The sequence below is a fragment of the Spinacia oleracea genome, chromosome 1 (genome assembly GCF_020520425.1).
Source record: "Spinacia oleracea cultivar Varoflay chromosome 1, BTI_SOV_V1, whole genome shotgun sequence".
Lineage (NCBI taxonomy): Eukaryota > Viridiplantae > Streptophyta > Magnoliopsida > Caryophyllales > Amaranthaceae > Spinacia > Spinacia oleracea.
In genome coordinates, this window is record NC_079487.1 from 73,058,488 (window position 1) to 73,073,912 (window position 15,425).

Genomic DNA, 15,425 nt, shown 5'->3' on the forward strand with positions numbered 1-15,425 from the left:
ACGCTTAATAAATATAATATTTTTGGAAAATTGGATTATCATGCTAGGTCCCTTAATGCAATCTAAATCAGATAATCGCGATCGATCTAGTATTATATGTTGCATATTGCTAAAATCAACTTAGATTAGTTTAATAGTTAACGCATGTCCCTTCAATTATTTATGCTGAGCTAGTAAGGATATCCTGCCTCTGGAGTTATCGACGAGCGAGTACTCCTCTCGGTAGTTACAGTCCCCCGAACTCTCAATCTCTACCTTGCGGGTGTATGTTGAGAGATCCCCACACCAGGGATCACAAGGGAACCTACGGCCGTCGTGATCAAACATAATTGCACTCCCTTTATGTCACGATAACCGGGTTTTGTCAGTTTTTCTCATTGTCGTTAAAAATTGAATGTCGACTCCTACATTACTAGTCAATTGGGTGTAAACTCACAGGAAATCCAATTACACTTGATTGAATAAAAAGAATCGTCACACCCACGAGGGACGAGGTCACGCATTAGCCTCGTGCTTTTTCGACCCCCTCACATTAGGTAGCCTTCAGATGAAATTAGATACATTTGTTCCCTCTTTTTCTACCCATGTTGTTGCTTGTGCCCCTTTATTCGGTGACTAACCATATTACAAGCCCGTGAAAACCTCGTTGGTTACTAGTCCCAAGCCTAGCTTGGGGGAGCTAATAGTAGTCAGGTGAGGTAGTTGTAGTGTGGTACATTTCAAGCAAAGTGAGTATTGGAAAAAGGGAGTTCTTCTTATCATGTTTGTTGTTTGAAAAAGAAAAAATTATGAAAAAAATGAAAGAGATGAGAAGAATAGAAAATGTGAAGGTTTCTAAAAGAAAGAAAAGAAAAAAAATGAGAGATTGAAAAAAAATATGAAAAAGAAAGAAGAAAAATTCGTTACTCTCAGAAGAACTTCAAAGTATTGGTTCACTCAAGTATTGTAATTTCATATCTTTATGAGTGGTTAGTTATAATTGTGAAAAAAGGCAAGAAAGTATAGTGTGGTTTGTTTGTTGTTTCATCATGTGTTGAGTGGGAGAGTTGTGGTCATCATTTGTGGTTGATCATGGTTTTATTTAGGATTTATGCTCCCCAAAGCCAAGGCTTTAAGCTCACGTTTTACCCAACTTTACCGCACCCTTACCTAAGCCTATCATTACAAGCTTTGAAGACCTTCCGACCTTTGTGCATAGAGTCGTATTAATATGAAAGTAGTTGTTTATCAATGCAAGTTATGACATGACACATTTCGAGTAGACTACTAGGTTGAGTGTATGTTTTTCTAGACACGCGAGTGTTGTGAGTTTGGGAGGGCATTGTTCACTTATATGTTGGGAGGAGAGCGAACGGGTACATCTTTTACCCGCCACATAAATAAGTGACGAGTGTGTGAACACTAGTCTTGAATTCCATTGTGCACTTGTGGTTCGCTTTGCGTGACGACTGTTAGGGAGGATTTGTGGTTGGGTGGATGTGATTGGTTGACATTGATGCATGCTCGTCGAATTTTGCCTTGAATTGTATCTTTCGTTTGAAATATGTTTGGGGTGAAGTTGATCTTGTATTCATCGATGATTTCCTTGCTTAGGGACAAGCAAGGATCTAGCTTGGGGGAGTTTGATATGTGTGTTTTATATAGAGTTTTACCCCCGTCCCTTAGTACTTTTATGCATAAAATGAGCTCTTAGGAGCCGTTTTTAGTACTAATTTGTGTTATTGAGTGTGCCTTGAGTTTCAGGATTACTTAGTGAGAAATTGGTCTTTTTAGACCCGTTTCATGGTGATTTAGGCCACTACACGATCCCGAGGAAGTTCGGGACCACTATCGTCGACTTTCGGGAGCCTTAGATGCTTACGGTTGTGGGCTCGGTGATGTGGGCGGAGGATGATGACTTTTGCAAATCGCCCTTTGAGCGGAGGGCGAAATAAGAAGACCGGGCGAAATAACAGGAAATTGAAGTCGTCAACGCGCGCCCGATCGGGCGGTCATCCTGGGCATTGATCTGGGCGTTTCACAACCGCCCGATCGGGCGGAATTTGGCCCGATCGGGCCGACTATCGAGCAGTTCGCCCGATCGGGCGACGCCAACCCCCTGCATTTGTGCGCGTGTTTTAATTCCGGTTTTTGGCTTGTATTTTGGGCAAACTATAAATACTAGCCCCTTATATTTTTAGTGGTATTCATTATTCTAGTATTGACACTTAGTTTTATTTTGCTTAAGCTTAGTTTATTCTCTCTAAATTATTCCAAACACTTTTATTTAACTTCAATCAAAGCTTTAATTTTTCGTTCATCCTTTCGTTCTTCATTTAGGTATCGATTTCTATCTTGCTTTATTAATTTCTTTTGATAATGTTTTCCATTATATTAATTGCTTTGCTATTTTTTATTATGAGTGAGTAGTTTAATTTCTAGGGTTTAGGGGATCCATGAATGCATGATTGGGATTAAATGTGGACTTGATTATTGATTAATTGATTGCGATTTCTATAGCTTATTATTATTGCTCGTCAATTCTGTTCGGCCGGACTATTTTGTTTGAGTTTGATTATCCTTAGATTATGCGCCGAGAGGTATAAATCTGATGTTTTTGATCTGTGGCTATTAGATAGGAATTGTTTCTAGTACATAGCGAGAGCCTGCTAGTTATATTTTCCTAAGGAATTCATAAGATTTGAGAGATGCATGTTTTCCTAGTTATGATTGTTAATTGATTGTTGTTGTCCGTTGTCCAATCCCGATCTGCATTTGTGGTGAACCGTTGCCCTAGATTCCCTTAATATTATATTTTTCCAATTTGATTATTGCCTTAGTTTAATCTACAAACCAATCCGAACCTCTTGTTACCAATAGTCTAGACTTGTCGATTAATAGTAGAAAGAACATTGTTTCCCTGTGGATACGATCCCTGCTTCCCTTGCTATATTCTTAGTTGGTGAACATTAGGTTTATCTTTGATAGGAGTGCGATTTAGCCTATCACTTAGCTTCCTTGTGGTGAGAGGAACACCCAGATATTTGAAGGGGAAGGAACCCCTCAAAATGCCTAGTTCAGTAGAGAGTATCTCAGCAAAGGAATCTGATACTCCTGCAATGTAAACTTCACTTTTCCGCATATTTGCCACCAAACCAAAAGCTTTTGAAAATTTTGTGAAGGCATTAAACATAGCCGTAACAGAGGGATTGTCAGCTCTAGAGAACATCAAAAGTTCATCTACAAACATCATGTGACTGATCCCTAATCTCTTACACTTAGGGTGGTGTTTAAAAACAGGGCCAAGGTTAGAGAGACACCTCGAGAGGTATTCCATTCCAATGGCAAAAGTAAAAGGTGACATGGGGTCCCCTTGCCTGAGCCCCTTCTTAGCTTGAATAGGGGGAGAAGGAAAGCCATTAACCAGGATAGAGTAAGACACAGTATTCAAGCATTGCATTATCCACTTCACAAATTTATCAGGAAAGCCCAATTAAGACATCATACTCTGAAGGAAAGGCCATTCAATTGAGTCATATGCCTTCTTAAGATCAACTTTGATCATACACCTTGGAGAAATCTGCTTCCTAGAGTAGCATTTTATAAGTTCAGAGGCCAGCAAAATGTTATCTGAAATGTTCCTGCCAGGTATAAAACCAGACTGAGCTGAATCCACAACTTCACCAATGACTGAGTGCATCCTATCAGTAAGAATCTTTGAAATGAGCTTGTAAACAACTGAGCAGCAAGCAATAGGCCTAAAGTCATTAACACTGGAAGCATTATGAACTTTAGGAATGAGGGTGACAGCAGTGTTATTCACCTGTTTTAGCAGATTTCCAGTCTCAAAGAATTCCTAAATTACTGTATATACATCTTCTTTCAAAATCTCCCAAGCTTTCTTAAAAAAGAAACTATTCAGTCCATCTAAACCAGGTGCCTTATTCACATCTATCCCTTTCAAAGCATTATCTATCTCTGCAGTTGTCACTGGTTTAACCAGACTTTTAGCAGCAGAAGCTGATAATTGATTCCCCCTTCTAACCACCTCAACATCAATACCCACAACAGATGGGGCTGCAGTACCAATCAAGGTTGTATAAAAGTTCCTAATTTCTTCTGTGATCTCCTTATTGGTACTCAGTTTCTGGCCTGCACTATCAAACAACACATCAATACTATTTCTGGTATTCCTCTCCTTCATAGCACTGAAGAAGAACTTGGAATTTGAGTCACCCACTTTGAGCCATTGAATTCTTGATTTCTGTTTGAATGCACTCTCCTGGATTAAAAGAAACTTCTTCAATTTGGTACTCATTTCTTTCTCATCATCCTGCAGCTGACTATCAGTGTGATCAAGAGCTAGTTGGCTTTGAATTAGATTTAGGTCAGTTCTCAGAATTTCAATTCTCTCTTCTAATCCAGCAAATTCCTGTTGATGCAAAGTTTTGAGTTCTACTTTAATACCTTTAAACTTACTCCAGATTCTAAACATAGCAGTCCCCTGAACTTCAGCCTGCCATCTTTCTTGCACAATTTTCAAAAAATCTTTGTGATCTGCCATGTAGTTAAAAATTTTGAAGGGTCTCCCTCCTTGATGCATATTAACTTTGTATCTCATGAGAAGTGGAGTATGGTCAGATAGGCCAGGATTAAGATATTCCACTATTGAATCTACATAACTTCTATGCCAGTCAAGGTTGCCAAAAGCCCTATCAAATCTTGAACAAATCCTCATATTCCCTTGCCCTTTGTTAGTCCAGGAGAAGAACTAACCAAAGGTCTTGAGCTTAGTAAGATCAGCAGTGCTAACAGATTCTTCAAAGTCCCTAGTTTCATTATTAGTGACAGCAGAGCCATTTATTCTATCACTTGAAAGCAAGACAGCATTAAAATCTCCCATTACCAGCCATGGTCCAGCAATAGAGTTCTTCAAACTACAGAGTTCAGCCCACATTGGCTTCCTATTTTCAATGGAGTGTAAACCATACACAGCTGTAAAGCTTGTAGAGAACTGACCGTTCTTTGCAGTAAGATACCCATGGATCACTTGTTCAGACACATAGATTGTCTGGAAGGTTAGAACGCTATGCTTCCAACCAATCCAGATCCTCCCCCTAGGAGAGAAGTTATAGTTCACCTCCCACCTCCATACACCTCCAAACTTCTTTTACACCTTTGCACAATTATTTTCTTTAACTTTAGTTTAAACAAAAGCTACCAGATTCACTCTATTATTGCTTAAGTACTTCTTCAATTCTACTATCTTTGAGGGGTCATTCATTCCCCTTACATTCCAGGATGAGATATTCATGTTGCATAAATTGGCATGACCCCCATGTCACCACCTCCCTTTCCACCATCACCACCCCCACTTCCTGGTACATCCTCATGAACTTGAGCTAGTCCCACACTGCTAATAACAGCTCTGGTTTCTCTATTCCTCCTAGTAACCACTCTCCACCCTTCATCATGATTGACAGAAGGGTTGACAATAATAGGATCATCATGACTCACTGGAAGTTGGTCACCCTGATCATTCTCAGAACTCTTATTCTCAGTTTCCTTGCCTTCCACTTGATGAATATGCACAGTTTTCTTAGGCTGCCAAACTTGAACAACCTTCTTCTGTGGTTGTCCTGCTGGCTGAAATCTAGTTGTGTTGCCCTGTGTCTTCCCACATACATGCCCAACAGTTTGGCATTTGGAGCAAAATAGGGGAAGCCATTCATACACCACCTTCTGCAATATTGTTTTACCTAAATGATCCTGGATAGCCACATTTTTAGGTAATTCTTTTGTTACATCCACTTCTACTAGCAGCCTTGCAAATGAGATTCTCATCTGTTTTGATGTGCACTCATCTGCACAAAGTGGAACACCAAGCAAGCTACCTATTCTGCTAAGGGAGTCACTCCCCCAACAGTTCAAAGGTAGATTAGGTAATCTGATCCATACAGGAATCACCCTCAATATCTCCTCCTGGAAGTTAAAGTTTGCAGACCAAGGCTTGATTACCATTGGTTTACCAAAGAAGGTATAGGGTCCATCAACAAGCACATTATCTCTTTCATTTCTAGTTTTAAATCGAATGACAAAGTAACCTTCATCATGCAAATATACTTGTGGTTTGCTAACATTCCTCCATTCCTTCTCAATATACCTAATAACAGCCCCAATAGAAGGTTTCTCTCCTACAACATACAATATCATTGCACTATCCCACTGCTTAGCCATTTTAGAAATATCCATCCTATCCAAAACATCTACTGGTTTACCATCAGAAATCGAAGGTGCAATGAAGGACGGAGAAGTACCTTTAGATGTAAGAGCTTCACCAGAAAAGAGGCTAGCCCAGGGTTTCTTGGGTTCCAAGTCATTCTTATGCATCAATGGTGGATTTCCAATCACCTCTTCCTCATACTCTGTTTCTGGGTTAGGAACTTCACTGCTCATGCCATGGTTAGCACCCGAACTACTAGTCAATCCCAAAGCAACATTCACACTTCTCATTACTTCTCTCATTCTCGACATCGCATCACCCTCAATCTGTTGTCCACCCTACAATCTCTCCACTGCATCTTCGATTAACAATGGGGTATGAACTATGGAAGCTTCATGGGATTGAAGAAGAGGTCTCCTAACAGAGTCATGGTAAGCTTTAATGACCTCCATTAGTTCCGGCGACGGTGGCCCATTGCTTGGGTGAGGGGGCATAGGTGAACCCAGATCCAACATTCGAACTCCAAAATCAGTGGGTATGGCATTGCTAGTTTGTTTCGCAGTCATCGTTTTCATGGATTGCACAGGAGGTTGAGGAGAAGATTCCCCACTCGAGTCTCTATTTTCTGGCTTGTTTTGCTTCTTCTTCCTTGCCATAGCTGAACTGGGCGCACGATAGTAGGAGACCTTATCCTACACCCTTATCGCCATTTTAGAGAGGCACAAATAATCTCGGAGCTTTAAACTTATCCAGTATCTGTGATCATTATGTCGTATTAACTCTTGTTAAGCATAAACTTTGTCCGTACAACCACCCAAAACAGTCCCAATTACTGCCGAAATTAAAGTCAAACCATAAGCCTAAACCAAAGAATCTAAGGGGAAACTCTTGAGGAATTGTACCAGGAATCGAGAGCAGTCAGTCGGTTACCGGGAAGTTCGAAGCAGAAAAGGAAATCCAGTAAAGACAAGGGGTTAGTGTTCCTGAAAACGCAGTATAGCCTAAGTTATACTGTAACCTGAAATTGCATTTTTATTGCTTTCATAACCATATAAATATGTTCATATAAATCCGTTGTATCGATCATGCCTATTAAGATAATCTCTAGACAAATCTGATTGTTGTTAAGCACCTTGAATCAATCTAAATCATTATTCTCACGTCGTTAGTTAATATATGTGCATTAATATCAACTCATTAGTAATGTAGTGTAACGCATGTCCCTTTAGTCGTCGCATTAGGACAGTCGTGTGGGCTAATGCTGGGCACTCCCCATATTAGTAAACGTCCCCCGAACTCTCATTCTCTACTCCACCGGATGTACGTTGAGTGATCTCCACATTAAGGATCACAAGGGAACCTAAGACCATTGTGGTCAAATACGTTCGCATGGATTTCGGCTTTACTTGCATATCACAATAACCGGGTTTTGGCATTTTTCCTAAATGTTGTTGAAAATTGAATGGCGACTCCAAAGTCTAGTAAAAAGTGGCTAATACCCACAGTTAGTCCTGTTTTACGTAATATGATTGCCACATCCACTAGGATAGTTGATTCGAGCCATTCCTTAGGAAAAGTGCCTCGTCCTTTTTCGACCCCCTCACAGTGGATTTTAGATTGGACTCGCCTACTTCGCTTATCCTTGATCTAATTGATTTTTTATTTACTGAATTACTCTAATCAAACAACCGAATTGTAAAAACTCTAGAATATAGTTTTAAAATCCAAAACTCTCGTACCAAAACAAAAGTTGAGTGTAAGGGTGGGTTTGAAGCGGGTGTGGATACACGGGTGGGTGATGGAGCGGAGATAAAATTTTTTTACCCCCCGAGACGGGGATTGGAAGGAGTGAGTATTGTTCCTATCGTGGGTGGTGAGGATGGGGAAGAGAATTTTAGCAGGTATAATGTGGAGACATCAACCCTCCTCAAAGTCATCTTTAGCTGAATAAAGTAAATGGTGGGGGTAGGTGTTAAGTGATCGGGTAATGAGGTAGACAAGATGAGTATTAAGTGAATATGAGTATCGAAGTGAAGGGTGAATGAAAATAACTTTATGCTTAACACAAGTGATAAATGTAGATGAAAATAATTTTATCTATGTACCCTTATTTGTTTTTATTTATTTTAATATATAAGACACTAAATGGGGGAATAACAATTTTGTCCATTATTAATTTCAATTTGGAAAATATCTATAAACTCTATTTTGATGATAATTATCTACCACTATAGTTCATATTTTATATAAAATTTTATTAATTTGGATAAACTGTACATCACATGAGTACTATACTAGTTTTCACTAAAGCACCAAATACTCGGTAGAAAAGAAAAATTGTAACTTTTATGTAAGACCGCCTTACCAAAAAGACTACTTTGGTTCCTTAACTAAATGGTTCCGTTGCTTAACTAATTAGTTCCATCGCTTAACTAAATGGTTTCAGTGCTTAACTAATTAGTTACAGCACTAAACTAATTGATTCCATTGTTTAACTAATTAGTTCTACTGATTCATTTATATGACACCAATGTGATCTTTTGTATAAGACCGTCTTATATAAAAGTTTGTAAAAGAAAAATAGATATTCGCCGACTAATGAGTCATAGATAGTGACATACTTCTAATAAATAAATCATTATTGTTCTCCCTTCCACGTTAAACAAACAAACATCTCTCACTTGATCACTTGATCACTTGAATGATCTCCACTCTCCACTTCTCCAGTCGATACAGTGTTTGCTTGTCATTTTCTCTCTCCTCATTTTCTGTAAAAAAAACATTAATATTCTAATCGTCTTCTTCAGTTGAATTCAAAAAATAATTTTAAAAAAAAGGAGAGATTCTCCCACCTCCCCCCTTCAAAACAAAAACTAAATTAAATTAATAAAACAAACACAAAAAACCACATGTACTTTTGCTCTCCCACAAGATCTGTCCTCCTTCATCTTCTCTCTTAACCTTCAAGTTTTCTACTGACATACTGAAACCGGATTTTCCCAGGTAACCTTTTTTTTTTTTCCAATTTTCAAACAATTAATGCAGCCTTAAATTGTTTGAATTAATCCCTTCTATTAAGGGTATCTCCCTGAATGCTTTAATAATCACTACTATTAAGAGTATGTTCCCAAATTGAAAAAAAGGAGGTTCACAAATGAATTAGTCAAAATACCCATTTTCTAGTTTTCTGATTTTGAAATATTGGCAGCATTTCCTTTTCGGGTGTCGGGTGTTTGTTAGATCTGGGATTTAACTTGCAGTTATTACTAATTTTAGAATGTTATTCATGGTATTTTTTTTGGAATTTTTTTATCTGTAGTTGCACTAACAATGTAACCACTTTATGCCCATTTCAGTGTGTTTTTGGTTGTATTGATATCGAAACCTCTTCGAATCGTCGAATATGGAGTTTGAAATTGCGGCGGATGCACCACTAGATTATGTCACATTTCGAATTTTGCCAGAAAACAGGTCAGATTTGTTTGATTCTTGTTTTGAATTTAATTGTTATGTATTATTGAAAATTAGTTGAATTGATAGAAAAGTTGGTGCATATGCTGAATTGGGTTTTTTTAACTAGTGTTTTTCAACATTTTAATGATAAGATTAAAGATAGTGGGGGCATGGGGTCACTGGGTTATTAGAATAGTTTAGCTTTATGATCTGGAAATCAAGTTCCCAATCTAATGTTTGTCTTTGGTTCGAGTTTTTGATGTCGAAAAAGCTATATTTACATTCAAAAATCAAAAGAAAGAACTATGGTGGGGAGGAAAGCAAATGGTTTATGTGTCGGCAGTTAAACTATTGATTTAGTAAGTGAAAATATCAATGAAATCTTAGCAATATTAAGCCGAAAGTTTTAATTCGGATTTCCCCAACTGGAAACCTATCTTTGATTCAGGACTTCAGTTAATGATGTATATTATGAGGCTGATGATATAAAATGTTAATAAGAATCATGAATTTCATTCATACAGTCAGATCTGTTCTTCTTTCTTAATGATGATTAGGGAAGATGGTTTCTTTGGTTTTATTTCATGCCATGTGTTAAGTGTGAAACAATGGAAGTAATAGCTGGAGATCATTGACTTTCATGTACTTTGGGTTGTATTTATTGGCAATATTGATCTGATATTGACATGCATTTGATTCCAGCGAGCTGTTTGACTTTATCTTTGTTCTTTTTTTTATATGTTATTAATCGTTACTACAAGTATAATTTCGAAGTAAAAGAGATACATGTATGGTTTTATCTGGCTACTTTTTAGACTAGTTCCCGTGCGATGAAAGGTGTTTCATGTTGTAGTTCTAGACTCCAACTTAAAAGCATCTTAAATTCAAAAAACAAATCTTTCGTTTCAGGTATGGTGCATGCATATGTAGCGAGGAGGAAGAGGAGATGGTTGCAGATGGTCCTCTTGATCTACTCCTGGAATATATACCCAGCATAAAGGATCAAATCGTTAAAGGATCTTGTGATAACTTCAAACTAGAGTTACCTAATTCCATTGGTAACAGGGCATGGTTCACAAAAGCCACGTTAGCAAGGTCTTGATCTCTGAAGTTGCTCTTTTTCCCTTCTTTTGCTTTCTCCCCTCTTGCACTGAAACCATTCTAGAGGCTTCTTTTAATGAAATTATCCTCGTGCAGGTTTCTTCATATAATTGGTTCCCCTGATGCACTTAAGAAATCAATCACTATCTGTAACGAGTTATTCCAGTTGGAAGAGACGAGAAAGTTTCATCTTTCTTTATATACCCAGGTAATGTATGCAATTCACACCTTCAGTTATTCCCTCGTGTTCGCCACTTGATTTTGATACTAACTTGTGTTGCAAATGGCACAATGAATGCAATGGTGTTGATTGCTAACAGGCTGATCGGACTACGTCATCAGATAACTCAAAGTAATTAATCATAACTCCTAGTTTCTTTTCATATTTTAATTTTTGTGAATTTCGGTTGGGTTGGAATACATTCACTGAAGTACTTGTGGAAATGTTACTTCTAGGAATGAATTACTTCGGGCAATGGACTCGAGAGTTGAAGCTTTGTCAGAAGAATTGGTTTCAACTTTCAACCAAGCAGCTGGAGCTGAATTCTCCTATCATGAGATGATTAATCTTCAAGAATTTTGTCAACAATTTGGAGATGTAGATCTAAGGTATATCATATCAACCCTCCTGTAATTGCTATTGATTGCAGCAACTATGAAAATGTTTACGAATTTCTAATTCTCATTTTACTTTGTTTTCAATTTCTTTTAGAAATCTATTGTTAAAGTTGTCAGAGAGGATCCAAAAAGGTCAGACCAATGTCACTGTGAACAATAAAAAGGCTCCTGTCCCGTCAATATCAAAGAGTGACTATGAAAACAAGATTAATGGAAACATCCAAGCATCAGGACAGTCAAATCTATTGAAACCTATACAGTACAATGCATCGCCAGCAAAAGCTGCTGAAATTGAGAGGCAAAGTTCAACAGGAAGTGATGACTCATCTTTCTCAAGTGAGGATGATCAACCCTCTGCTGCTGAAAGAAGTCGAACTCTTATAAGATCAGCATCTCCACGAAGATCAGCATCTCCAATGCGAAAGGTCCAAATAGGTAGATCGGGATCTCGTCGGACTCCTGCCCTAACTATTAAAAGCCTTACGCATTTTCCTGCCAGAGAGAAAATCTCATCTTACAGGGACACAGATGAAGATTCTGAGGAACCGACTAAAAAGACTGAGATCAATGTGACTAGGATGAGTGTTCAAGACGCTATCAGTTTATTTGAAAGAAAACAAAAAGATCAAACAGGTGAGAGTCAGAAAAAAACTGCAACTGATAATTCTACAAACCCAAACAAGGCTGTGTTGAGGAGATGGAGTTCTGGGATGAGTGAGTCTCAAAAGTCCATGATTCAGGACACAGTGGAGCATACAGCTTCAGAGAATAATGTCGAAGATGAGGACGCTCATAGGAGTGTAGATGTGAAATTGGATACAGTTCCTCATTCTGAGAATCGGGATTTGGAGGAGACTATGAGATCGGAGGGGATCAAAAGTGTTGAACCGAATCCAATTGAAGATGAGAGTCTAATGTGTCAGACAGAGGAGACTTGTCTAAAAGTAGATTCAGCTGAATGGAATAGAAAAAAAGAAGAGGAATTGAACAAGATGTTGATGAAATTTGCAGAGTATAACATGAGCAACAATAAAAACGCAGAGCCAGATGATAACAAGAATTGCGTCTCTCACTTGGGGCAAAGTGGTGGAGTTAACGGTCATCACAAGGAGAAAAAAGATGAAAAACTGACAGTGGAGAAGTCGGGAAAGAGAGTAGAAAAACAGACTGGTATTCGAGCGAAGCAAAGAGTTTCAGATAAGCCTAAGCCAGAAAACTCTTCTGCTAAGGCTAGTGATATAAGAAAGAAGCTCCCTGCAAGCAGAGCTGCAAATGTTAACAAAAATACGCTCGTCTCTTCCAACTCCAAAAAGGAATCTTTGAAACCTGCTGTGCCAAAGAAGGTTCCGTCTAAATCTTCGCCGCTACCCACCATTAGGAAGTCATGGCCTTCAACACCATCACCAAGAATTACAGGAGCATTACCTACTAAAAGCCCGACGATAGCACCTTCTTCAGTTACTTCAGCACCTCGTAAAAAGTCCCAATCTCCAGCACCTCGTCAGAAACTCCAATCGCCTGGCCCAGTATCAAGGCCTAGCCCAAAGTTGGAAAAACCCCAGTTGCCACAGAAAGATGTCAAGAAACAGCAGGTGGATACCATAAAACCCATGAAGAAAGTGGATGACAGTAAAAGCCGAGTGGTGCCAAAGAATGGGAGAACGACAAAGATTAAAACGATGGCTCCTGAAGATGATGCTGCTGTCAGTCCAGCTAAAGCTGTTGTGCGGAAGAAGGTGACGAAGAAGAGTAGTGTGGTCCCAATTGAGGTGAAGCCATCTGTTCGCAAAGTTCCGGAAAAAAGCCCTGCAAAAAGTTCTGGTGCCAGTCGAAAGAGAGAAATTCCTCCCCAACCGGAAGAAGCTTTGAGCAAATCTGAAGATTCTGTTAATATTGCGGATAATGTCAGAATTTTTAATTTAAATAAAATTCAGCAGGTAGAGTCTGAAGAATCGGAGACTCAAGATGGTCATGCTGAACTAAAAATAGAAACAGAAACAGAAACAGAAAAAGCTGAAGGTGGTGGTGAAAAAGAGATTTCTGTTGAAGCCCCTGCTGAAGAAGATGAAGTTGTTGAGAGAGTATTGGAGTCGCCAGGAATGGTTCAGATTGAGCCTGTACAAGAATCACTAATATCCCCAGCTGCCTGGGTGGAAAGCAATCCGTCAGACATGGCTGTTCCAAGTGGTGACAACACAACGTCCTCTCTAGTGAATTCTGATGCTGTTGGTGCAGGAACAAGAGTTCGTCATTCACTCTCACAGATGCTTCTTGAAGAAACCAGCGAACCTGACATAATTGAGTGGGGAAATGCTGAACATCCACCTTCCATGGTTTATCAGAAAGATGCTCCTAAAGGCTTAAAGCGACTTTTGAAGTTTGCTCGAAAGAATAAAGAAGCTAATGGAGGTATCTGGGCAAGCCCATATACATCTGAAGGAGAGGATGACGGGGATGAATATCGGAACCTTGGTAAGAGAAACTCAGACAATTTGCTCAAGGTTGCACTTCACTCAAGGAATTACGCGGAAGGCTTTCTGTCTGATTCTGAACCACATTCTGGTATGTTTTCTGCCAATTATAATATAATGGTTCTGAATTCATTTCTTCAGTAAATTTCACAAGTGAGAACAATCTCATGCCTAATGGTTATTATTGACTACATAGTCCAGCATATTTTTGTTTCCAAAACATTGCTGTTAGTAATCACAAATACCATTCTTGTATGTAGCACGATCAAACACAAGCAACAGCTCTGCTAGAAGTTCCAATAAGTTTCAAGATGGCCATGCTTCGTCAAGAGGTTTGCCATACTAAAACATTTGGTGCTCTTAAGACTTAAGCTGGTTCACATTTTTGCTAAATTTGTGTCCACTGTCATTTTTTAGGTGCAAAATCTTTCTTCTCTCTATCTGCATTCCGTGGCAAAAGTTGAGATACTGCCTTGTGGACTTGAGGGAGACGCCTAATTTTGGGATAATCATTCATTGTGTGGTTTACTCCCTTGTGTATGCTTAATATTTTATCTTGTGCAGTTTATTAATTTGTATCAAGCAATGCAGTATAATGTTTAAATTCAATGGCATTCTTTGGGGATTTGGATAGGTCCAGAATGTATATGTAAAATGTAGAGCAAGCAAGATCTTGTAGGACATAGAACAGCATATGTAGAAATTACATGTTTTCAGTTCAATTTTACTTTTACATATTTACAATTACCATGATTGATATTGATATCTCCAGACTATTGTCATGTAATGCAAGTGCCCTATGAGCATACATTAAAAACCGTGCAAACATCTACCAAGTAGGAATAAAAGCATTCTGACCTACAAGTTTCATTTTTATTATGCCCAAATCAAGAATATTGCCTAAGAACTAGAAAAACTTGCCTTGACAAAGATCGAAAAAGGAAAAAGAAAGAAAAGAAATGAAAAAGAAAATAAGGAAAAGAAAATAAAGAAAATCAATGAAACTCATTAAGAAATATGCACAAAAATCCAAAATATTCCAAAAATCAAGCAATCCATCACATGGAGATCAAAGTAGCAATCCAAACAATAAAATCTCCCCTCAAGCTTGAATTAGGCCATGTCCTCAAGGCCTAAAACGAAACTAGGAGGGGCACAGCTACCCATCCAACCAATGCCCCGCATGAATGATGCCCGACCCCAAAGAATGCAAGAGAGTTAGAATGATATTACCGGAAATATCGTGGGAGCAAGTCCCGCAAAGAACCGTAATAACGAACGAACTCACCAAATAAGAATAGCCGGACATGACAAAGATGGATGCAAATATTTCCACATCAAGAAAGCTTGAGGCACAAAAACTTCAAAAATCAAGAAAAATTAGTATACATGAGCCAAATGGCAAACACCCATGGGTTGCCTCCCGAGAAACGCTATTTTTACGTCATTAGCTTGACGCCTTTTACCTCTAGTAAATACCCCAACAACGATCGCAATAGTTTGTCATATGCAATGGCAAACATATCCAAGAGTCACAAGTAGGAAAGAGTCAAAAGAGAAGCAAGCACAAAGTAAAATGC

At 38.6% G+C, this 15,425-nt stretch overlaps 2 protein-coding genes across 2 annotated transcripts; one reads left to right on the forward strand and one right to left on the reverse strand.

Annotated features, from left to right (window-relative positions):
- Positions 1–5,289: 5,289 nt before the first annotated feature.
- LOC110793965 (uncharacterized) lies at positions 5,290–6,513 on the reverse strand. The gene has a single exon (XM_021998904.1). It carries the CDS (start codon positions 6,511–6,513, stop codon positions 5,290–5,292), a length of 1,224 nt encoding a protein of 407 aa, XP_021854596.1.
- A 2,362-nt stretch (positions 6,514–8,875) lies between these two features.
- Positions 8,876–14,592, forward strand: LOC110793964 (uncharacterized). The gene is made up of 9 exons (XM_021998903.2): positions 8,876–9,205; positions 9,559–9,673; positions 10,565–10,750; positions 10,853–10,964; positions 11,077–11,108; positions 11,213–11,365; positions 11,469–13,936; positions 14,106–14,177; positions 14,263–14,592. The coding sequence occupies exons 2-9, from the start codon at positions 9,606–9,608 to the stop codon at positions 14,307–14,309; spliced, it is 3,138 nt and encodes a 1,045-aa protein (XP_021854595.2). The 5' UTR covers positions 8,876–9,205; positions 9,559–9,605; the 3' UTR covers positions 14,310–14,592.
- The last annotated feature ends 833 nt before the right edge of the window (positions 14,593–15,425 follow it).